Here is a 25,874-nt window from a genome sequence, read left to right on the forward strand (position 1 = left end):
GTGTACCGTCAGACACGCACTCTCAGACTAAGACAACGTGTAAGTAATTAAGTACCGAGACAGTACGCGACTACGTGAGTGAACAGATTTGTACTATTAAGTACTTATTAAAAGTTTCCCAAAAATAAAAATATTCCTCTTTTTCAGGAAATGGCACTCTCTAAGAAGACAGACGTTCGGCAGATGTGGGAGAAAATACCTTTTGCTCTCGACTTTAAGATTTACCTGTTCAACTACACCAATGCCGCTGAGGTGCAGAAGGGTGCCATACCTATTGTGAAGGAAATCGGACCTTACTACTTTGAGTGAGTGGACGCTTTTTGAATGAACACGACTACCTACTGTCGGCAATGGCAACGGCAACTCGGGCGACGGTGCCACAGACAGACAGACAGACACACACTCAGACACACAGACACATAGACATACAGACATACAGACATACAGACACATATAACGGTCAAACTTATAACACCACTCATTTTGCATCGGGAGTTAAAAACTAAATCTGACACTGGCTACACAGTTTAAGTAAATCAAACCTGATTTCCCTGGATTTTGGGTCACAAATAAAAAAATTGGCCAACTTTTTTTTACTAACTTAAAAAAATTGTTTTCTTACTGACTTAAAAGAAAGAATTTTTTTTTATATAGCATTTCTATGATATTATATTTTCTTACTTTCGGCGATAATAAAGCTTTTTTTATCAGAAATAAGAAGCCGTGGAGGCCTAGTGGTTTGCTTATGGCATCTCAAGCAGAGGATCGTTGGTTCAAACCCCGGCTCGCACCTCTGAGTTTTTCGAAATTCATGTGCGAAATTACATTTGAAATTTACCACGAGCTAACGGTAAAGGAAAACATCGTGAGGAAACCTGCACAAACTTGCGAAGCAATTCAATGGAGTGTGTAAAGTTCCCAATCGGCACTGGGCCCGCGTGGCAACTATCCCTTAGCTGACACGAGAAAGATTTTATGAGTAAACTTATTTCCTTTTGTTGTACACGACCCTAAAATGAAGTTCTGTTCATTTTTAACCAAGTTAAAAAAAAGGAGGAGGTTTTTATCAACATAGAAAAGTGTTTACTGTTTTACATTTGCATTTCTGTATCCAAAAGTACCGCAAGAAAACATTTCTTTTAAATAAATATATCAAAAAAATAGTAAAATAAGCTATCAAATAACAATCCTTCAGAAATGAAGTTATTTTTAATCAAAAATTCCTTACAGCCACTTACACTAATAACAAGTCAGGTTCGTCACGTCGCTTGCCGGACATAATATTTACCTTATATTTGTTTCCAGTGTTCTGTAATTACATAATATGATACGATACCTTACGTTAATAACAAGTAATCAACTTGGAAGGCACTTTTCCAAAGGACTTATTTACATTTCTTAGTCTGATTTTGTTTTACAATGAACTACAACCTTTTATCTATCTTGTTACTTGGCATTCACACATGCAACACAGCTATATTTTTGCGACACGTACTCGTATGTGTTTTCAAGCAGAAGCCCGCCCAGAAGGAGCTTAATTTATGCGAGAGTGTAGTAACACTCCCACAAATCAACGCATGTCACATTATTTAACACTAACTAATAATGTTACTAGTCACAATCACAAAGCTAAGGCCCAAGGCCTTTGACTCTGCGAGAAAGCTTGTGCCCAGCAGTGAGACATATAGGCAGGGATAATAATGCTAAGCGTAATGCAAGAGAATTTATGATGAAAAAGATATTTCAAACTGTATGGGTAGGTAAGACTTCAGTAAGGGTGAGTTTGTAATCACAAACTTTTTAGTTCATCTCTGGCATCCTCTTTTTCTCCAGGTTTAGTTCAAGGTTGCGTTACTTTTCTTTTCATGTGACGTTGAAAAACTTTAGATACTTACCTACGAGTATTACCTTAACCAAGCTTCAATCAAGCTTTATTTTTAAGTTTACCTTAGTCAGAATTGTTTCCAACTATTACACGTAGCATCAAAATGCTTGTGTTTCATTATCTACGTTTCAGTTTACTTTCATTTTATATTCATTGCTTACTTCAAAGGCCACACTGGAGGTCGCGGTCTTAATGTAGAATATCATTTCTTCTTGCTTCTTGAAGAAGCAGTTCCATGAAAGCGGAAATGCGCAAAATAGACTAAATGTTGAACAAAGAACTCGCCGTAAGAGCGCCGTAATATTCCAACAACAACTTAAGTAGCTCCTATCCAAAATTGTTTTCGTTCTGCCCAGCTTGCATTTTCTCAATCGTTTCTTTCGAAATCCAGTCAATAATGTTTATGTCGATTCAGTTCTTCGAAACTTTTCATGCCACGGCGTTAAAGTTCGGATATTTTGCGAGCTAAATAGTTCACAGAGGCAGTGGTTTATCCGCTTTTTGACGAAGTTTGTAGTGGATTAAGAATTGCAAACTTCGGCGAAGCGTGTTGGATAGCCATCGTTATGGTTCAAATCCAGGACACATTTATCAGTATTGGGGTGCAACGTATATTTCAACTCGTATGATCAAATGACTATTGGAAACATTTGGAAGTTCAATAAAACAAGTGACAAGCTATTATTTGATTTTTCTTTTTTCAAATTTAAAATATTCGCCTTGATATGCCTGCCAGTTGCATTATAAAGTCCACAGAAAAAAAACTTGATCATACCACACGTGTGTGAATAACTGAATATCTAACAACTTTCCGTGGAAAATATCATTGGTTGAAGCTATGTTTAACCTAATAAAAGAGTATATTGAACAGCCATTCCGACCCTTAAATTACACGTTTGTTTTGCAACACCATTATTATGGGACTTCAAACTTGTGTGGGGGTTCGAATGAATTTTTTATTTATATAATGGGGGAGTCGGGTCATGGTTCAATTTGATAAATATGAGCAAACGTTTATTTATAAGATAACGACATGGAAGCAATGATTTTATGGTGGTTTGACCTATGGCTATGGTTTGAGAATTTGTGTGCTAAATTACGTTTTTAAATTTACCATGACTTTTTAGGTGAAAAAGAAAATCGTGAGGAAACTTAAATACACCTGTGAAGTAGTTCATTGGGTTTGAGGTACCCGATTTGCACTGGACTTGCGTGGAAATTAAAACTTAAACCCTCTCATTTCGAGAGGTAGCCTGTGCCCACCAGTGGGCATATTGCCTGTGATTAAGATATTGAGCAATCATTTATTTTGCACTATGACGAAATGAATGCTACGTCAAATAGTCAATTTTTTATTGATCGTGCATTTTGCAAATTCAAAGTAACTGAATCGCGTACCAGAGTTAAACCTTTGTGCTACTGGTGTCATGTTGACATTCCATACATACATCTGCCAAAGAAATCATAACGAAATTGATTATGAAAAGGTCCCACCCTGGTACGTGATTTAGTTTCCTCGACATCTTACGTTTATATCCCAAGTCAATCCAATGATTGTAAGTGGTTTAAATTCAATTTGCAAATTTGGAAGTAAATTTACATACAAACATACTAAGATAATAAACAGCTTGTGAAACTAATTCAGTTTAAAACCTTTTAATTAAAAGAGCAGCAAGACTTGGTAATTAATAAATTACTTAGTTAATTAATTTCAGCTAAGCTTGCATACTGCACAATTTTAATGAACAAACAGCGGCAGGTTGATTGCTAGTTAATTAATTATCAATCAAGATACCGCTCGTCAACAGTAGCTTTAGCTTTGAAAATTGAACAATTGAATTCGTTCTATTAGTTACCAGTAGGTTCATTAATCACCATGACCAGTCGTAAGACGTCCACTGCTGTACAAAGGTCTCCCTCTTAGAACTTCCAATGAACGATAACTCGCCACTTGCATCCACCGGTCCCCCGCAACTCTCACGATATCGTCCGTCCGTTTAGTGTCTGCCAACGCTTCGTCTTTCGGTTCATGGTTGCTACTCGAGGAGTTTTCTCCCCCAACGGTTTTCTGTTCTTCGAGCGATGTGGCCCGCCCGTTGCCACTTCAGCTTGAATATTTTTAACCCCCGACGCAAAAAGGGGTGTTATAAGGTTGACCGCTATGTGTGTCTGTCTTGAAATCAGGTTTTCTAGCGATGGTTCTTAGACATGTTTCATCAAAATCGGTTTAGCCGTTTTTGAGATATTGAACTTTGAAGTGACAAAGCTGGGGGCTTCACATATATACCAAACAAACAAGCGAAGCAGGGTTTCAAAGTTGGTAAGAATCATAATTAATTACGTATGTAGGTCGATTTTTGTATTACAAAATTTGCACCATCTGTCTAAAAGAAAATCTGTCTGTATTTGTATTTCCATATAATCCTCCGAAAAATTAATCAAAACACGAAAAAGGGATCGCAGAAAGTAAATGTATTTTACTCCAAATTTAACGCGAGCGAAGCCGCGGGCAAAAGCTAGTTACATATAATAAAATACAAATTATCTATAGGACTAAAACCACTACTAAATTAAAACAACTAAAACTAAAACTTTAATTTAAAAAGAGAGGTGCTCTTGGCATGGTGCCCATCACGCAGGCAGCATTCCCGCGTTGAACTGCGATTGAGATTCTTTGCGCGAGAAAGCTGCCGGCGCGAGGGTTGCCTGTTGCCTCCCTTAACCTATTCTGAGATGTTGCAATTTGGCATGCAATATATTATGCAGTCAATTTGCGCCCTTTACGGTCCGTGGTCAAATTAGGTATCCTGTTTCGTGAAATATGAATACTTGTTCTTTAAAGGAGTTGCTACAAGTTTTATGGCTAATAAATGTCAAATCAATCTGGCCTGAAATCTGTAATACTTAGGTTATTCTGAAAGTGGGTCAAAATGTACCTATGTACCATCATCATCATCATCAGCCAGAAGACACTTGCACTGTTGTGTTTCGGCGTGGAGAGTAAGACAGCCGGTGAAATTACTGCCACTTGAGGTATCCCATCTTAGGCCCCTAGGTTGGCAACGCATCTGCAATTCCCCTAGTGTTGCAGATGCTTATGGGCGGTGGTGATCTTTTACCATCAGGAGACCTACTTGCTCGTTTGCCATCCAGTCGAATAAAAAAAAAAGACGCCCACTGCTGAACAAAGACCTCCCCCTTAGAACGACCACTCGGCAATTGCATCCACCGGTTACCTGCAATAAGTAACAAACACAATGTTGTACGGTCGAACAAATTGAATCATGACCCAGGGTGGAACCTTTTAATAATCAATTTCACTATGATTTCCTTGACAAAAGTCTCTACGAGATGTCAACATGACATTAGTTTAAGTTTTGTTATGTTTGTTTATAAAGATGTGGAAGATGGGTTGGATGAGGGGTTTGTTGGTAGGGAGAGAGGATGGGTTACAGAAAGGTTCATCCTGGGCCATGTTTCAATTTGTTAAAAAAAAAAAATGTACCTACTTGTAAAATTTGACATGAACCACTTACTTGCAAATAGGTCAAACTGAAATCGCTCTCCTGAGTAATAAAACTTTCCGAATTGTACTAATAATTTAATAATTAATATTATTATTATTTATATTATAATAATGTTCAGTAAAGACAGAAATAAGCTTGAAAAAAGGTACCTGAAGTATGTTTTTATAATGTTGCTAACTACAAGTAGGTATCTCGAAGTTTGTCAATTGTATTTTGTTCATTTTTTTGTACAATATAGAGTTTACATACATACATACTTATCAAAACTTGTTCTATGGGTACTAGGTAATAGATAAAAATATATATTACTTAATCATTCAAGTTCATGACTCGTCTTATTCATACAAATATCTGACTCGGGACCTCAAACATTTTGTATAAACATAGACTGGTTCTATAACGATAATCAGCAATATCATTTATTTTAAAGTTTATAAAATAAAAAGGTTAGTTCACCGTAGAATTTATTTCGCAGAGAATGGAAAGAAAAGGTAGAAGTAGAGGAGAACGACGAAGATGACACTATTAATTATAAGAAATTGGACGTATTTTTGTTCAAACCGGAGCAGTCGGGACCAGGTCTGACCGGGGAAGAGATCATCACTATGCCGAATCCGTTCATGGTGGTAAGTAGAGACCCGGTGGTCTACCAAATACGAATCCACTACAAAAACAAGAAGAACGAGCCTTAGTCTTAGGTCTTAGGCCTAAAAAGATCCGTATGATGCACAAGGCTACATTACGTGCGGACAAACTCACGGCAAGGAAAGAGAAACAGGAAATAAGCCCCTGCTCGCACCGAGGGTGTATACTTTTAAGGCGTAATCAAAACACATATATTTAAAAAATTCAAACACTTACACATTATATTATTGTCATCTTGTTTATAACTTGTGTCTTGTTTTACCCAAGTATATTTTTAGAAGAATGTTCACCTACTCATCAAATGCATATATCTAAGAATTAATCTTACTGCCGTATGCAAGCTATCAAGATATTTATAGGAATTGGCTGGATGCTCTTTGGCTTAAATAGCAAAGCGTCTAGAAACGGTTCCAACAAGAAAAAAAAATAGAAATAGAAATAGAAAATAATTCAAAGCAAAACATAAGATATACCTATTTATTTTGTGGACTTAACAAAGCTGTCGACAATGAATTAAAACATTTATATGCTAGCCAAATAAATATGAACTGCACTAGGTGCAGTTATAAGTCTGATTCCATCAATCATCTAGAGCCAGCAGGTCCAGTAGGGGTTAAAGCTAAGTAAAAGAAGAACGCCAAGCATCAATATTTCATCTACCTTGCTTTTTATAGGGCATGGCAACAGTCGTCCATCGCGACAAGCCAGCAATGCTCAACATGATCAACAAAGCATTTGCTGGCATTTTTGACAATCCAGAAGACATCTTCTTCAGGGTCAAGGCTCTCGATATTCTCTTTAGAGGCATAATCATAAACTGCGCGAGAACTGAGTTTGCTCCTAAAGCTGTTTGCACGGCGCTGAAAAAAGAAGCTGTTAATGGGTTATCAATTGAACCTAATAACCAGTTTAGATTTTCTTTGTTTGGTATGGTAAGTTCTCTTCTCTGTTGCTCTCTTGCTTATTTCAATGTAGTGTCATCCCCATTCATCATCATCCGTTCTGGCCTTTATATGGGCACAGGCCGCCATTTAGAATGAATGGCCTTACGCTGTAGTCCTTGCGTGGGCCTAGCGATTGAGAACTTCACATACACCATTAAATTGCTTCGCAGATATATTTAAATTTTGCTTCTCTTTGCTTGAGATACCATAGTCAACCAATAGGCTAACCATGGCTATTATTGTTACCATTTCAATTTCCTTTTACCAGCGTAATGGCACAGTAGACTCCCACGTGGTAACAGTTCGTCGCGGCATGAAGAACGTGATGGATGTCGGTCAAGTCATTGCCGTTGACGGCAAACCCCAGCAGGAGATCTGGAGGGACCATTGCAACGAGTACTCAGGCACCGACGGAACGGTCTTCCCACCGTTCTTGACTGAGAAAGACAGGCTACAGTCGTTTTCTGGCGACTTGTGCAGGTGACAGTTTTACAAAGATTAAGCATAGCTTTTTTATTTGCTTCTGCTAGTTGTGAGTTACTTCTTGGCACATTTTTATAAAGAAAAATGTACAAGATAATAAAAATGATTCCGAAATGTTCCAGCACGAGGTTGTTAGTTTGATTTAATACCCCTTTAATTGTTTTCCAGGATTTTTAAATTATACTCTTAATTGTGATTTTCATGTGAGTGAGTGTAACCCTTTTTGCCGAAAAGAGTTCGGCATTTTACATATTTGAATCCAAGATAATATTTAAGTTGTTCAATTTTTTTTTATAATAATTACTCGAATTTATGTGCCGAATTTGGTGTATACATTTATCAATGTAAAATCTATCGTATACAAACAAATCAAGCTGATCTAACCATGCTGCTGCAATATCCTGGACTATCTTTAAAATACGTTGTACTCGTAGATCGGTCAGATTTTTCTATTGAGTAGATTTACAAGAAATCTTCTGTCGCAGAGTATGATATATGATTCTGTCTTCTGAAGCGAAGGCTTTCTTGTGTTAAAATGAAATTAACTCCACAGATCTTTCAAGCCCTGGTACCAGAAAAAGACGTCCTACAGGGGCATAAAGACCAACCGCTACATCGCAAACATCGGAGACTTCGCCAACGACCCTGAACTCCAATGTTTTTGCGATACTCCTGACACATGCCCTCCAAAGGGCCTCATGGACCTGACTAAGTGTTTGGGTGCCCCTATGTTTGTGTCTATGCCCCACTTCCTGGACTGTGACCCATCCGTGCAGAAGAATGTCAAGGGTCTTACGCCAGATGCCAATGAGCATGGGATCGAAATCGACTTTGAACCGGTTCGTGTGTTTTATTATTATTAATAATAATACATTTATTTCAAATAACTAATATAATAGTTAGATAGTTTATCAATTGTGTTTTGTTTCTTTTCTTTTGTACAATAAAGAGTTTACATACATACATACATAATAAATAATTTGCCGTGCGACGGTGCTGAATTACAATTCCTGGTATTCTCACGATGTCGTCAGTCCACCTGGTGGGAGGCCTGCCAACGCTTCGTCTTCCGGTTCACGGTCGCCACTCGAGAACTTTTCTCTCTCGACGGAAGATTATGTGCACCCCCCCCCCTTTTTCTCCCCCAATGATTATGTTGCTGACGAGGAATTTATTTAATTTATATTGAATTGACTATAATTACTAAGTTAACCCTTAACCCATATATGCCCATTGGGTCGTTTTTGTCCCGAAAAATAGGTATCAGCTAACGCGCGATTTTGCAAAAGAAATTGCTTATTTGTGACGTCTGTGCTAAAGAAGAAATCGGAGACCAAAAATAGTTCTGGGCATATATCTGTGGCTCCAGTGAAAAGGGGTACATGTCGAAAAACTCAAGTTTACAGGAGACGCAAAAAACAGTTACGCCCGAGATGATTCAAACTTACGTTCATTACACTTGTATATTTATATATACTAATAAATGTGGTATGTTAAAGGACTAAATTAATTGCGCTCTTTCTTATGGGAATGTTATTTTTGCTCTTGATCTATTAGTTTATAAATTAACTACTTGTATCCAAAATAGAAGTATAAAAATAAGTGTAAAAAGGTTCAAGTGGTTATATATATTCACCAAGTTTTCGTAATTTATACGAAGTGAAAAAGGGTACGCATCCGGAATGTTTTTTGTAGTACATGTTAATATTATCCACAGAAGACTAGCTTACGAACGAATAGTGCAGAAAATGATTGCATTTTTCAATTTATGCAGTTCTTTGGACTTATTACAGACATAACAGACATGTAGCCTTTTGCACGGTTTTTTAAATGTGTTTTTAGTTATAAGTAGACTTAAATAATAATGAAAAATTCAAAATGCTACTTGTATCCAAGTTGAGTGAATAAAACACATATGAAAGTATTTAAATATATGTTCAAAAACGCTATAAATTTTTCAAAAATCTCACATGCAAACATAAACTGTGCCATAAAATAAAATGCAAACAAAAACATGTTATTTATTAATAAAACTGAAAATCTCTAAGCCAAGCAGCTTGTCTTCTGTCGGTATCAGTAGATGCTTATCGACAGTTTCATCCAGATTAACCCCCTTATTCATAAACGACAATCAAACCTATTTTAGTTAAAATGCCGCTAAAATTCGTTTGTCCTTATCTGTCACTTCGACATTTGTATTTGTTAGAAAGGGACAAAGCATTTGTTAGTTAACATAGGCTTGTTAAGTTTTATGAATAAGGGGGTAAATCTTTGTAAAGGTTAATCAGCGGTATGAGAGACATTAAGGGGCTGTTCCTATTTTCGATCCACAGCACGCTAGATCTCGCAGGTAGAATACTTAAAGCTCCAGCGGGCATTAACTGCGAGATTGCATGCTTGAACGAGGCCACGAATGCCTGGCTAGCTGGACCGAGTCCAAATCTCTCGTCCAAACCACATAGGCAAAGGGCCTGGGATACAATAGCCTCCGTCACCACCTTATAGGCATTAATAGAACCTTTAACCGGCAGGGACCGAGCCAGACTGTTAGCTGTGTACAAGCCAGAATCTGGTTACTGGCTCCATGTATACCCCTCGCCCAACACTAGAACTTTTATCGACCCAGACACTACGCATAGCTGCTGGTCTACGGCTGGGATTTGGGATCTGCGAAAGTAACAACTGTGTTTCTTGTGAGGCTCCAGTGGACCGTCTCGGCCAACATGGCCTCTCCTGTTCCTCGGGCGCCGGCCGACTGTCCCGCCACGCGACTCTCAACGACATTCTCAGAAGGGCGCTCGTTAGTGCCAACGTTCCCGCCGCTCTGTAGCCCCAGATTGTACGTAGCGATGGCAAGCGCCCTGACGGAATGTCGTTAATACCCTGGAAGACTGGCCGTGCGCTGGTGTGGGACGCTACCTGTACAGACACCCTGGCGGCGTCCTATCTAGCAGCAACTACCAAACGTGCGGGGGCGGCGGTAGACGCCTGGGAACGCCTCAAGGTCACAAAATATAGCTGTCTCGGCACCCAATATCATTTCTTTGCTTTCGGCGTCGAGCCTCTAGGTCCTTGGGGTAAGGGTGCGCTGGAGCTACACAGGGAGCTCAGCAATAGGTAAAGGGAGGCAACAGGCAACCCTCGCGCCGGCAGCTTTCTCGCGCAAAGAATCGCAATCGCAGTTCAACGCGGGAATGCTGCCTGCGTGATGGGCACCATGCCAAGAGGCCCACCTCTCTTTTTTTATTAAAGTTTTAGTTTTAGATATTTAAATTAAATAAAAGTTTTAGTCCTATGGATATTTTGTATTTTCTTAATCATTCTTATTAAATGATTGGTGTCAAGGGATATATCTTAATTAATACCCTTAAAATTAATGCAATGTGCAATATTAGTTTAATAATAAAATTGGTGTAAAAGGATATAACTTAATCGCGTAACCGTCGACTGCGCAGCTCGCAAGCGCGTTCTCCCTGCACAAGTCAGCGCACACGATTGTGGCTCATCCGTGAGCGCCATGGCTCCCCACTCACCCGCTCATTCCCCCGCGCAAAGACTTATATCCTTTTCCACGTAAACTTTTTTTATATTCGTTTTGTGAAAACGGGCGCAGCTCGACTTAATCTTATATTTTATTTTATTTTTTTGTGTAAAGAGATTGAACTTAACTTGTATCAATGTAAACTAAATAAATCTGTTCTTGTTTTAGGGGTTCAAGTGTGCTTAGATTTTTTTACACCCGCCATATGAAAAAACAGCACGTACAACTAAATTTAGATCATAAATCACAAGCAAAACTTTAGTTAATAGAAATACAACTTGACAAGTACCCTCTGTTGCTAACTTTTTTAAGGCAGTTCTACCCTTGACCACCAGAAAAGTCCGTTGTTTTAAAAGATATCTTAGATCCGTTTACACCAATCGATGCGTTTACTTTTTTTTGTTTTTTTTGGTCTATATAACTCAATTTGGCCAAATTCAGACTTGTACCCCTTTTCACTGGAGCCACAGATATATGGGTTAATATCTTGCTAGGTTACCACAATCTTAAATAAATAAATAAGAAACAAACAAGCTGAGATATGCGGTGCATAGGAGAAATTCGTGTCTGTGCCCCTGTCCAGTGGTGGTGTAGCGGTAAATTTATTTAACGGTAATTTTGTATGTTAGGAAGGACATATGTGATTTTCCCACTAACGTCGATAAGCCAAAGGCTACTAGAAACGCAGGGAAGCTTAAAGTTCCATCTTACAGACTGGCTAAAACCAAAAAGTCGTTTCTGGGAAATTGCATACGTTTTTCTGATAAAATTCCAAAAAATATTACAAATGAAACGGATACAAAATTCAGATCTATTGTCAAGAACACATTAATATCTAAGGCATATTATACAGTTAATGGACAGGGATATTTGGAAATAATTCCGATCCGCATTAGCGATCCCTTCAAATAGCGAACCTATACTGTGTTAAAAATAAAGTTGTGTTAAATACTTGTGATGTATAGATATCATTTAATAATATTGTAAATCTGTTTTAAAAAAATATACCTCGTTGAGTTTCTTGCCGGATTCTTCTCAACAGAGGTTTTTCATGTGCTTGTTATAGCCTAAATTGAATAAAGATATTTTGACTTTGACTATAGAGTACTAATTGGCCCTTCACATCAAATCTTAAGTCTAGAATTAATTGCTTTAATTATCTTTCCTTTGAGTTCTAATTATAAAATTAATAACAGGTGTAACAATTAATATATTATCTTACGTGAGATATAATAAAACAGGTGCACGTTACAGTTAGATTTTAATATCCTTAATTTAGTATAATTATTAGCTAACTTAAAATGGACCTCAGTTCTACCGTATGTTTGTTATCTGTTTAGAACGTGTCAAAGACGGCTGCACAGATTTGGAAAATTATTTTTTTGTTTAGAAGAGTATACTTTATAATGTAGTCCCATTGTTATTACAAGATACACAGACAAAATATGATAATAGCTGGTACTAGGTTGTTAAAATATTTATGGGCTGGGATGGGCCCTTAGGCGGCTGACGTACCGGATCTTTGCAAGAAACGTTATTTTGCAAGCAGCGCACCTTCCATTTTTAATTGAACGAGGAAAAAAATTAAAAAATTCGGAGTCCAATTTCCGTTGGTAAAATTAATTTACTTTATAATGTCAGTAGCAATAAATTTGTAAACAGCTTTAATGAACGTTATTTCGGCCTCAACAAAGTTATAACACTGAATCAGTGATTATTCTCTTGCAGAGAACGAAATTATACTTCACATGACATTTTAACTTTTCTCGTTATAGTTTCGTTTGATTTTCACACAAACTGTTTGTTGACCTTTTGCATAATTTGTTCTAGTAGTTTATGCATTTAATATCATCAAAATGAGTTAACCCATAACAGCAGCATACACTTATGATTAATACAAGGTGATTGTTCGCGCACTAAAAACTTTTAGGCCGTATACAGTGCAGGGGTGCTCTCTGGCACAAAAAAGAACTGACTTGTCAGTCTAGTCAGTTTTGTCAGTCTTGTCGTACTCATGGCACATGTTTTATCCGCTCTCGTCTCGTAATTAACTGCATCGCCAAAATAAGACTGAAGATTCGTCGCAACCGCATCGCAAGACCCCCGCGCTCGTCATCATCGGCCGGAGCCCTAACCAGGTGAGTGCTTCTGCACTGTTAGAAATTCCATTTGGCACAAGCGGGCTCTCGGTCTTCCGCCACCTCTTAAAATTGGCAATTTACACGCCATACCAGTGATTATTAAAATGAAAATCTCAGACACTCCGACTGTCTTTCTTTTATTTTAGGTTAGTTTAATGCATATACCTATACGTACTTACAAGTACCTTATTTCAATAAGTATTCGTATGTTTTGCTAAGTCTGTAATTTTACGTTATCTCTTATTCTACACTAGTTAATTTGAACTCGTCAGTTGTGCTTCGCCGTTTTTCGAAGAAAATCAAAACTGACCGGAAAACGCCCGGTATTATTATCTAAATAATATGGAACTTCGCTGAAGACATTGGCCATTCCACATGGATTCCGTAAGAATTTCGGGACAAAAAACAGCCGATGTATTCCAGACTCCTAGCTGTCTACACCAACAAATGTCATCCAAATCTGTCCAGCCGCTTTAGCGTGGAGCGTGAAAGTGTAACTTGAGTGTAACATACACACGTATAGATGTAGTGAAAAAAGTTTTTACTAAAGACTTTGACATGGAAATACTTTTCTCACTTTAACTATGCACATACTCAGTTTTTAACTGACTTCAAAAAAGGAGGTTCTATGTTCCAATTTCTGTATTTTTTTTTATGTATGTTCACCGATTGCTCAGCCAATTGTGGACCGATTTTCAAAATTCTTTTTTTATTCGAAAGGGTATTCTTCTGAGTTGGTCCCGTTGTCACCAAGTCAAGATCTGATGATGGGATCCTAGGGAAATCGAGGGCAAACCTCAAATTTTATAGGCACACCTATGGCGATTTTCCTAGTAGGTACCTAGAAAAATATTTTCAAGGGTTTTGTAGTCGGTTCCATTTTTTATTTTTTTGGAATCGGTTTTACTTTTTTGTTAAAAAAAATCTTTTTTTACATTCATTTGTTAGTACTATAAGATCAAGGATATCACGGAGGATGCAGGTCGCTTTCAACTGAAGTAACTGGAGGTCTATGGGGCAGGCCTACTCGTATGTCTAACATTGGACGTCCAATGGCTGATATGATGATGATGAAGGTAAGATAAGATTTATGTGTAGGTACCTTAATTATAACTTCGACCTTACAGATCAGCGGCACTCCGATGGAAGCTCGTCAAAGGATCCAGTTCAACATGCGTCTGCTTAAAACTGACAAACTGGAACTGTTCAAGGATCTACCAGACACCATAGCTCCTTTATTCTGGATTGAAGAGGTTAGTATCATCAGCATCAGTACCTACAGTCTTCTTCTTCTTTTTCAACCTTTCACCACCCAATGCTGAGTGTAGGTCTCTTCTAATGCACGCCATTCTTCCCGGTTTTGCGCCTTTCGCATCCAGTCCTTTCCGGCCACTCTAACAAGGTCGTCGGTCCAACGCATCGGTTGCCTGCCTACATTTCTATGCCCTACTCTAGGCCTCCACTCAAGCACCCGACTACCCCACCTGTTTTCCAGTCTACGGCATATATGGCCCGCCCACTTCCATTTTCTGCTAGCGATCACACGAGCTATGTCGACCAATTTCGTTCTCTTCCGGATCTCTGTGTTTCTACAGTACCTACAGTAGTCCTACCCTATTCCTGCACTGCTGCCTACCCTAGTGCTGCTTACCCTGTTGCCGGTGCTGGCGGGTGCGGGTGCAGCTACTGGGGCTGCTAACCCTCACTGCACATCACAGAGAGAACTGTCAGAACTAAGTAAAACCTAACTTAGAAAATTAAGTAACACTCGACATTGTCATTTTAAAGTTTAATATCTCAAAAACATATGAATACTCGTACACATACCGCAAAACGAGGCTACTTAGCACCGATTTTGCTCCAAATTTCGTAATCTTTGTTTTATTTTAAATATTACTATGCTGTGGTATGTTCATATATGTATTTGTGTAAAGTAGATCACCCCTTATTATGCTGGCTTGCTTAAACGACGTCATAATCTTGTTTTAATATATACATATATTAAAACTTTAATTTAGGAGCAGTGTTAGCCGGCGCTTGGGTAACTATGCTCCTGAAATTAATTTAATTCATAATTCATACTCTAGGAGGCGTTTGGTGTATTTTTGCTCCATCATTATCATTGCACTCTGTCTTATCACTGTACGGCGTCTGACAGGAAAAGAAAAGAAAATATCGAAGCAAAAATTGAAGTTCAGTGTTGTCACTTTATTGGGAAGTGTATCGGGTACCGGGAATTCGACCTGTGCCCTTAGTGTAAGTTTTCGGTTACAAAATACGTCTCGATCGCGTTCACGTTAAAATCTCAATTTATGTATATAGAAACACAAACATCGCAATCTCAAATCGCAATCGCAAATCACAAATCGCAAATCTGTATAAATAAAAATGAATCGTAAAATGTGTTGCTAAGCGCAAAACTCGGGAACGGCTGGAGCAATCAGTCCAGTAAGTAATTATTTTTTTGTTGTGTTCGTTATTGTCAGGTGAAGGTTTTTATGGAAGAAACTTTAGAAAACTTACAATGGTGGCGAAGCCGCGGGCAACAGCTAGTAATACAGATAAAACATCCTGTACCTGTAGCACAATGTAAACAAAGTTACACCATCCACTAATTTCATCTCCATTCCATTTGTACCTTCCATAAAATGAAGGCTCCGAACGTTTTACCACATCGTCGCTGAATAAAATGAATTCATTCAATCAATCGGCTTCATTTATTTTGATTGGGAAATTACGGAACTGTGAAATAGCTACGTTTTCGGCATATACAAATGTAATATTAGGTAAATGGTAGGTGTATTAAAAATACTGTATCTATAATAACACATTAGGATATATATCGCTGTGTGTCTTAAAATAGAGCAATGCGGGTTTCCTACCGGAAGTAGCCTTAGCGGTAGATTACCTTTAAAATAGTTCTGGAAATGTGCACACATGTGCAGTTCTGCACACTTACATACAAAAACAAAACTGCCAACTCAAACTCAAATCATTTATTCAGTAAATAGGCCGCAATGGGCACTTTTACACGTCATTTTTTAAACTACCAGCGCTTTCGGAAAGACCATCATTGCCAGGAATTGGCAGGAAGTCATTTTTTCAACATAAAATAATTACAAATAAAATACTTAAAAACTACAGTATACAATTAAATTTAAAAAATACAAAACTGACTGTTATGACGACGTTAACACATAATTAATCCAACAATACATTAATAATTCGTGTATAGATGACTCAAAACTCACACATTGACAGTAACATCACTAAGTTGTTCATCGGCGAAATTTGTACGGATTAGCTGACTCGATATTGGTAAACGAATCGGACAATAATGTACGACTTTGTTGTTTAAATGTAATTAAATAGCAATAATACGATAACACTTTACTTACATGTGAAATGTAACACCATCTTTTTGCAAGCTTGATGTCCCATATCTCTTTTTACAGCAGAAAACTGAACAATTCGTCATTTTTAGTACTGCAGCGTTCCCTCGCGCGACTCGATTCGGTCTAGTTTGAAATCCGAGCGTGCCTTGTTTTATAAAATTCGTATGCCCAGTTGGGCCTGTACTTTGACAGAGGGGAATGCGGCGAATGGCTACTCCCTTCCGTAGGAAGCCCGCGTTGCTTTAAGCTGTGTATACCTACCGCCAATATTGGTCTATAGACACCGCGGAATAATTTAAAGATTGATTGATCATATAAATTAAGCTAAGCAACGGAATAAAATTGTTTATTCAAATTTTGTAGTACGTATGTTTGCACGCCGTAGGTAAGGACGGGCAGGATACCCATGTCGACGAGAGTAATTTGAAAATACTTAATTTGAAAAACCAAAGTTTTTGAACGTTACTCTGGAACTCAAATCTATCGAAAAAAATGTTAATAATCGTGTTTTTCGACTCCCAATTCGCTAGTATAAATAATGAAACAAAAAACATTAGTATGGTGAAAACGCATAATTTCAATAGAAATGCTAAATCTAAATATTCACCGCCTTTTGTGGTTGACTCAGTACCTACAATAAGCGCATGGAACTGAACGGGTACCGAGCGTGCTACATTTTATAGCAATTTAGTAATGGAACCCACAAATGACACGAAACCTTTTTAAAAGCGCCACCTTGCACTCCAACTCCATTCGTAATGTGATTTAAAATATCGATTTGTATCGAAAGTAGCAAGAGCAAACTTCCAATCGATTTTCGAAACTACACATTGCTAAAAAAGTGGCAAAAATCTATATTGAATTCTATTAAGGTTATATAAAGGCCGTGGTGGCCTAGTGGTTTGACCTATCGCCTCTCAAGCAGAGGGTCGTGGGTTCAAACCCCGGCTCGCACCTCTGAGTTTTTCCAAATTCATGTGCGGAATTACATTTGAAATTTACCACGAGCTTTGCGGTGAAGGAAAACATCGTGAGGAAACCTGCACAAATCTGCGAAGCAATTCAATGGTGTGTGTGAAGTTCCAATCCGCACTGGGCCGCGTGAACTATGGCCCAAGCCCTCTTGTTCTGAGAGGAGGCCTGTGCCCAGCAGTGGGACGTATATAGGCTGGGATGATGAAGGTTATATTATTATTACAGCGAAAGTTTTTGTGTGTGTTTTTGCTACTGATTCACGCTAAAAAAAGAAGACCACAAAATTATATTAGAAGAAGATTTAGTAAGCGAAGAAGTAATTTAGTAAGTGAAGTGATAAGGCCGCCGGCCGTCTATTGTTTACCTACCTTGTAATTTTTCTCTCTGTTTACTTACCCATTTTCTGTATCGCTTACTATCATGGTGTTCAATAGTCATTGTATTGTATTGTATTGTATTGTATTGTATTGTATCGTATCGTATCGTATCGTATTGTATCGTATTGCATGGCATTGTATTGTATTGTATTGTATTGTACTGAATTTTAAAATATTGAAAATTCTATTCTATTGTCAGTCTTAATGATTACACGTGCAAAGCCACGGGTAGAGGATAAATTTATATTTTGACGTGATTCAAGGTTCGAGAATGAAATTTGAAATTTGATTCCCATTCAGTGAAGTCACTAGACCGAATCAATTTAAATAAGTATTACAAAGGTATCACTTTCGGTAGGAAATAAAGTAATTAAAAGTCAGATCCAAAATAGCTTCAATGCTTTAATATTAAATGAATATTCCATAACCCAGACATTATCTAATATATTATTACTGAGAAACTTCAAGTATACATAAAATGAGCAAATTATTAGGTCAGAAAGTATTATGTATTTTAAATCAAAATGGAATCTAAAGAAGTGGCAACACGTGCTTTGATTCACAAGACGTAGGTGGAATAATCTGTAGTGTACTTATACTTCGTAAGTACTCTATAGTATTCTGAGTCTTTAAGGCCTGCACATGATGTATTTTTGACGCGCAGATGATGACGCACAGTTAACGCGCATTAAACCCACTTCTAATTCCGTCACTTTTGTACTTTGAAGGATTTGCGACGCCGGAAAAGCGCGTTCACGTAACGCGCATAGTCTGTACCTAAAGAATACGCCTTTACATATTAGGATTTAAATGTGTAGGTATTTCCTTCTAGACCAGCCATGGTGCCCTAGTGGTTTAACCTATGGCCTCTCAAGCAAAAGATCGCGGGTTCAAACCCGGGCTCACACTTCTGAGCCTTCAAAATTCATGTGCGAAATTACATGAAACGTACCACGAGCTTTACGGTAGGTAAAGAAACATACGCTTGAAAAACATAACCCTTCTTCGGGTAGTCGGGTAAAAACATCTTGCAATGGGTAATAACAATGATATAAAAATAGGTCAGAAAAAAAATGCACAGTACAGTACAATACAATACAATGTCTCTTTATTGTACACCAGTGCCCTTAGTGTAAGTTTTCGGTTACAAAATACGTCTCGATCGCGTTCGCGTTAAAATCTCAATTTGTATGGAAACACGAACATCGCAAACGTTCCGCTAGAGGCGCTGTTCGTGTTTCCATATAAATTAAGATCGTGACGTATTTTGTAACCGAAAACTTACACTAAAGGCACAGAAATAGTAAGCGATACAGAAAACAAGTACACAGAAATAAAACTGCTTGTGAAATGCATCATGCAACTTTTACTCCCCTTGTAACATCAGTAGACGGAGTCTTCGCACCACAAATGTATACATTTGTCAAACACCTCGGAGAAGCTATCGCCGATCGTTGGGACAGATCCTTAAGTAGGTATAGTAATGGGATGGCTAAGATCAGGCATTATTATTACAATAATCCGTGCCACCAGCATGTGTATTCGTGGTACACGGCACCGATTTAATTAAGCCACTAGCCAAATTATTTGGCTTCGATGGCGGTGCGGCTCTGCCCAGTGATTTTGTGATATTTACCTGTGTTATATGTTTTTTTATAATTTTATTATCTTACTAAACTCCACTATTATTATAAAAAGATACAAAACGACAAGGTAAACAATAATGTAATGTATGTTATGTGAATACTATACGCTCGTATTATTTTTGGTTGGCCTTATAGGCAATGAATGTCTTTGTACATTATTAATAACGAATACATTTTAATAATTTACAATAATTAAATTTTGATCACGTCACTTGTTCGCGTGGGTAACTACTCATAAATTAACTTTGCCTAGTTTGCAGTCTTATCACTTTCTAAAAACCGGCCTAGAGCGTGACACGCCCTAAATAGGGTTCCGTAGCCATTACCAAAAAATTAAGTTTTTTTTTCTCTAAGGATTTCATATTTTGATTGGAATATTACAAGTTTAGGTATATTTTATACCTTAGGCTGCTATTTATTCTTAAACTACTAATAATTTATTGAATCAGGCGTTATTTTGCGGAAGTCCATATCAATGAACTAAAAGAATTACCTTGCTCACCCGCGACCTTACGATAGCTAAGCTTATGCAAAATATGCGTGTTCATGCAGTTCCTCCACCTGTAAGAACACACACAAATCACACAAACCCGTCTATCACCACCACCACACTACACTGACGCGTTTCGAACTCAACCAGAGCTCATCTTCAGAGTGACACAACCGTACACCATGCTACCAGATATTAGAACATATACTAGGTACTAGACAACACTACTACGCTACATTAGCGTGTTGCCCGCGACTCCGTCCGCGTGGAATTCATTTATCACTATCCCGCCGGGAACTATGCAATTTTCCGGGATAAAACTATCCTATATCCTTCCCCGGAACTCAACCTATCTGTATACCCAATTTCATCGAAATCAGTTCAACGGTTTAGACGTGAAGAGGTAACAAACAAACAGACTTACAAACTTTCCCATTTATAATATTAGTGAATCAGCGTTTACACATCCTCGCACAGCACATCTCTGATGGAAACAGCTGAGCGGAGCGAGGCGAGGTTAATGAAGCGTTTCTATTGGTTAATGAAAATCATATTCCTCGCAACACATCCTCACACATCTCTGGTGGAAATGCTGCTTAATTTATTTCCCTACCCGTTAACCGTTGGGGGAGAAAAGTTCTCGAGTGGCGACCGTGAACCGGAAGACGAAGCGTTGGCAGGCCTCCCACTAGGTGGACTGACAACATCGTGAGAGTTGTGGGCTTCCGGTGGATGCAAGTGGCGAGTTGTCGTTCATTGTGGCGTTCTAGGGGGGAGGCCTTTGTTCAGCAGTAAACGTCTTCTTTCTGATGATGATTTCCCTACACCGTGATTCCAGGGTCTGGCTCTCAACAAGACGTTCGTGAACATGCTGAAGCACCAGCTCTTCTGGCCGAAACGAGCCGTCGGGGTGCTGAAGTGGCTGCTGGTCTCCTTCGGTATCCTCGGAGCGCTGGGTGGTGCTGTGTTTCACTTCAAAGGTAGAGTTAAAGCGGTGCGTTCATTAAAATTGACACTAAAAAAAATTGAACATTTTGACCTAGTCCCTAACTGAGCAAAGCTGGATACTAGGCAATGGATAAAACATATATAGTATATATAGTTAAATCCATACATTAATACATATTAAACATCCAAGACCCAAGAACAAACACCCGTATTATTCATACAAATATCTGCCCAAGCCGAGGATCGAAGCCGGGACCTCAAGCTTCGTAGTCAGGTTCTCTAACCACTTGGCTATCCAGTCATCAACATTAGGTATGTGATTGATAAGCAGTTGTAGCCTAGTCTCAAGCAGAGAGTCGTGGGCTCAAACCCGGGCTGCCGGGCTCACACCTCGAAGTATTTCGAAATTCATATGTGAAATTATATTTGACATTTACCACCAGCTTTACGGTGAAAGGAAACATCGTGAGAAGAACTGCACAGACCTGCGAAGCAATTCAATGGTGTCTGTGAAGTTCCCAATTCGCACTGGTCCCGCGTAGGAACTACGGTCCAAGCCCACTCATTCTGAGAGGAGGCTGTGCCCAGCAGTGGGGCGTATGTAGGCTAGGATAATGATGATATGATTCATAAATTAATCAGAACCAGAGTCCATATTCGACCCGGAGATGTAAAGATCTTTCAGGACCTCGTCCCTCCACCGGTACCCGGGACGACCAACCGGTCTGCATTCACTCGGTCGTCCCAAGTACACTCTCTTCACGGCTCGATCCTCTCGAAAGATCGTAAAGCGTGGCGTAGTCTGGTGTTAGAGGCCAAGACTCACTATGGGTCACTGCGCCCTGATAGTAAATAAATAAGAACCCATAATTGCCCAACGCAATCGACACCCCAATCGCATACACCTATGCTTTTAGGTCGCTTGAGATCCTCTGCTTGAGAAGCCATACTTAGGTCCAACCACTAGCTTACCACGGCTGTTATTAGATTACCACTGATTAATTACCTGATTATTTCCAGGGAATATAATGAGCTTCGCTGTCTCCAATAATTCAGCATCTACAACTAAAATCAACCCTGAAGAAGAGCAGAAAGACATCAGCGTCATCGGTCAGGCGCAGGATCCTGCTAAGATCTCGATGTAATCCACCTTGAGACGGCTTCTAACCCTCGCTTTGGGAGTGGGCCGTCTGTATGGCTTCGTGTATGGAGGAGTCTGGAGACAGACCTTCCTTTTTCTTTTACGTCGAGTGAAAACTTAAGAAATTCAGTTTATGTAATGAAACTTCCTTTAAAAGTCAGGTTTTCTCAAATCAACCAATTTTTGAGCTCAATTTTTTCACGTTCGAATCTTCTTTTTTTGATCCGGTAACATTGTTTGTAGTTCAATAATTGTTCTTGATAACGATTTGTTTTATTGAAAAAACAACCTGAAGGTAAATAATGGACTGTTTTGTTTTTATTGGTTTTTAACCCCCGACGAAAAAGAGGGGTGTTATAAGTTTGTATGTTTAACAATTCTTTATTCGCAGTATTAAAAAAAACAGAATTACGATTCAAACAATATTTAGAAAAAGAATTACTAAAAAAGGATATCTTCAAATAACTATAATTTTTTGCATTCTTTCTGAAAATATCTTTGCGCCTGCGTCCGAGTATCGGACTCAATGACCAATATAAATCAGTATGTGATTCACTGACAAATCGTAAAATGTACTCGTACAATTTTATAAGATTTGGACAATTATGTGACTTTAAAAGAAATTCTTTGTTCTACTGTAGATGCATTTCTTTTTCATAGCATGCCTCGTAAAACTAAATGAAATAGCAATTAAAAATCAGCTTTACCTTTAGCTGAAAAAAAAAAGAACTTAAATAACAAATAGTGATGTTAATGTAATTATTCAGTATTTATATTACAAGTATATTTCAAGAAGTTACAAAATGAACAAACTAGCTTTATCTTTCTGGAGGTTCTAAAGTTTAGCTACACTTTCCTGTAATTGCTTAAGAATTAGGCAATTTCAATGTTTAGTTTTTAGTACATAAAATGTTAATAAGCAATACCTATAAATAATTTAAGTAGTTACAAGAATATTACTTTCAAGTTTCGTTTACCAAATTTAATTTTCATAAAAAAGGAGGTTTTTACTTTCTTTAAGTAGGTTTTTAACATTTAGGGACTTGTGATACCGATTACGAACTAACTTTGATGTTGTTTCTGAAAGATTATTAAGTTACATATTTCTTTTACAGAAATAGAATTAGGTATATAGGTCAAAATTTTAGTGAAACGACAGACGTTAAATAACAATAGTTTAACAGTGTTTGAATCCGATAAGTAAATTATTTTTGTGAAAATTTTCGTAGTTACACATTTTGACCTAATTTTTCCTAGTTTTAGTTTTAACCTACGTAAGCATGATTAGTTAAATAATACCTATTAAACGTAGATTGTGCAATATTAATAGAAATTTAGAAATCTAGTCTCTATTTTAATAATATCTATTAGAAATACAATATTTAAATTGTGAAAATATTGTACGTATTTTTTGATTGCATCATTTTATTGTTAAGTTTTGCCTTCAAGTTAGACTCTAATTGTCAGAAGTAGTAGATTATAGTATTTTATGCAACAGTTATTAGTTAGTTTTTTGACTTACTTATACAACGTTGCATACAAAACTTTTTCTTCGACTGGGTACTTATTAATTACAATACAAAATTAGAGAAATAGTAAACTAACCGTTTTCATACTTTAATAAAAAAGTTTGGCAAACGCAAAGAGAAGGTAAACAACAATAAACAAGTGAGAAATATGAAAATGACAAAATTTGTCCAAGTTAAATTTTGTTATTGATTAACGTTTACTTGCCTGTGACGATGTTAAAAATACGCGTTACTTATGTTGGCAGCATTGGCAGGCTATGGATTATGTTCGGAAAGTTTTTATTCTGTATAAAAACCATATAAAATATGTAACTGGCTGCACCTGAGCCTGTCCGAACGTACGAATTAAGAAAAAAAAGGAAAGGGTTGCAGTATCGGTATAGCATTACGATACAGTGCTGTTATGGGGAATAGACAATATAGACTTTTCCAGAATCTTGTTATGTATGCTGTTAAATTATTGTTCGTGATTAAGTAAATCACAGATTACAGTATAGGAGTAGAAAAATATTTAAAAAGTTATCCGGCTACTACATAGTATCCTGGAGAAATTAACTGAGTTGAAGATTCCCTTAAAGTTAACCGAAAAGAAATACATATAAATAACTAACAAAATTAAGAAAAACTTTTAATTATACATATGCAACCTTTACATTATGCAGTTCCGAGCTCTGGGTAATTTATCTTTGCCTCTATGGCATTCAGATATTTCTGACCACTTTTGACATCTAATGTGCCTCACGATTACTGGAATTACGTAGTATATTCCACTTATGTATAATTGTTATTGACATAAATGAAATAAACAAATAATAGTTCACATAAACTGATATTTTATTTGTAAGTACGTTGTAAGTAGGTAAGTACCTAATAAGTATTGGTGGGGGAAAGGGGATTTTTAGTTGATCTAATTTTAACCTGTAACTCTTCAAACCATAAACAAACCAATAGAAACCGAACCTTTATTTTCCAAATAAATCTAACTTACCCTTTTTATATCTCTAAGCTTTGAATGAATGTCTATAAATAGTTGAATATATTTTTTTCTTTGTTTGTTTGGATTTGAAGTTCTGACGCTTTACCAGACCTCACTCTACTCAAGACGCCTTGCTGTAAATTCTTACCATTTGTGCAGGTGGTAGGACCTTGTGCAAGGTCCGTCCGGATTGCTACCACATCGTGCAGCAGCAGTATTTGCACTGTTGCGTTTCGGCGTGGAGAGTAAGACAGCCGGTGAAATTACTGGCACTTGAGGTATCCCATCTTAGACCTCTAGGTTGGCAACGCATCTGCAATCCATCGCATCCATCGCATTTGCCATCCAGTCGAATAAAAAAAAATAGAGCAGGCTCAATGGAATATCTCTTCTTAATTACGTTTTTGAACATGTTTGAAACTTAAAAGCTGCCCTTGTTTGTGCTTGCCAGCCTCGAGTTCAGAATAAAAGATACACTTCGGCACTAGCTCAATCATCCGCGATAAGTGACCATCACCAAAGTTGTCGCCTCATCAGGTACGACTCAATGCGACTTTTATCGGCACGGGCGAACTATGGGCGATAGCTAGGGACTACTAGGGATGAAGGGAAGGGGGGGAGGCTTTGATGTTGCAACAGATCAATAAAATACGTCAATAACATTAAAATCATTTATACCAATCGTAATTATCTTAACTAACTTGGACGGTATCACCAGTCTTTCCAACATCACTTATACATAAAATATTTACAAAACGAGGTTTCTTGACAATCCGACATCTCTTAACAACGTAGGTCAGGTCCTTGGTACAATTATCACCCCCAACCCAAGGGAGCTAAATTACTTTAAAATCTCTAATGGTAACAAATGGTAACTTTTGTTCTATCACTCTTTACCGTTACTTTTGGAAACAAAAGAGAAAACAACAGAAAAACAAATCCGGGGCTAGAAACCGAAGCCAGTTCCTCAACATCTGTGACGTGCATACCAATACACCTGAGGGAATTGGTGTGGACGGCTAACATTTTCTATGTGTTCAGAACCAGCTGCCTTTTAAATTACTTAGCGAATTTAAATTCTAGTCGCAAGCGCCATCTATGTGTCATAAATATAAACAAAAAAGAATCGAATAAACAGGATTTCAGAACAACAATTCAGAGTAGCTATCAAAAACATAATCCAAATTCTCGTTAACATAGCCATAGTTTTAATCGCGTAAGGCATCGTCCT

At 37.8% G+C, this 25,874-nt stretch overlaps 1 protein-coding gene across 2 annotated transcripts in view; it reads left to right on the forward strand.

Annotated features, from left to right (window-relative positions):
* The window catches only part of LOC141429554 (sensory neuron membrane protein 1-like), a 32,507-nt gene extending 9,640 nt beyond the window's left edge, over nt 1-22,867 (forward strand). Inside the window, exons 3-10 of one of the 2 annotated variants that reach the window (XM_074089907.1) lie at nt 148-305; nt 5,888-6,038; nt 6,732-6,989; nt 7,270-7,481; nt 8,038-8,323; nt 14,294-14,419; nt 20,888-21,029; nt 22,018-22,867. In XM_074089907.1, coding sequence (XP_073946008.1) covers nt 148-305; nt 5,888-6,038; nt 6,732-6,989; nt 7,270-7,481; nt 8,038-8,323; nt 14,294-14,419; nt 20,888-21,029; nt 22,018-22,142 — 1,458 coding nt within the window. In that variant the 3' untranslated portion in view covers nt 22,143-22,867. Of the gene's footprint in view, nt 1-147; nt 306-5,887; nt 6,039-6,731; nt 6,990-7,269; nt 7,482-8,037; nt 8,324-14,293; nt 14,420-20,887; nt 21,044-22,017 lie in introns of both variants that reach the window. The other variant, XM_074089908.1, reaches the window with a different exon arrangement.
* The last annotated feature ends 3,007 nt before the right edge of the window (nt 22,868-25,874 follow it).

Source organism: Choristoneura fumiferana, chromosome 7 (genome assembly GCF_025370935.1).
Source record: "Choristoneura fumiferana chromosome 7, NRCan_CFum_1, whole genome shotgun sequence".
Lineage (NCBI taxonomy): Eukaryota > Metazoa > Arthropoda > Insecta > Lepidoptera > Tortricidae > Choristoneura > Choristoneura fumiferana.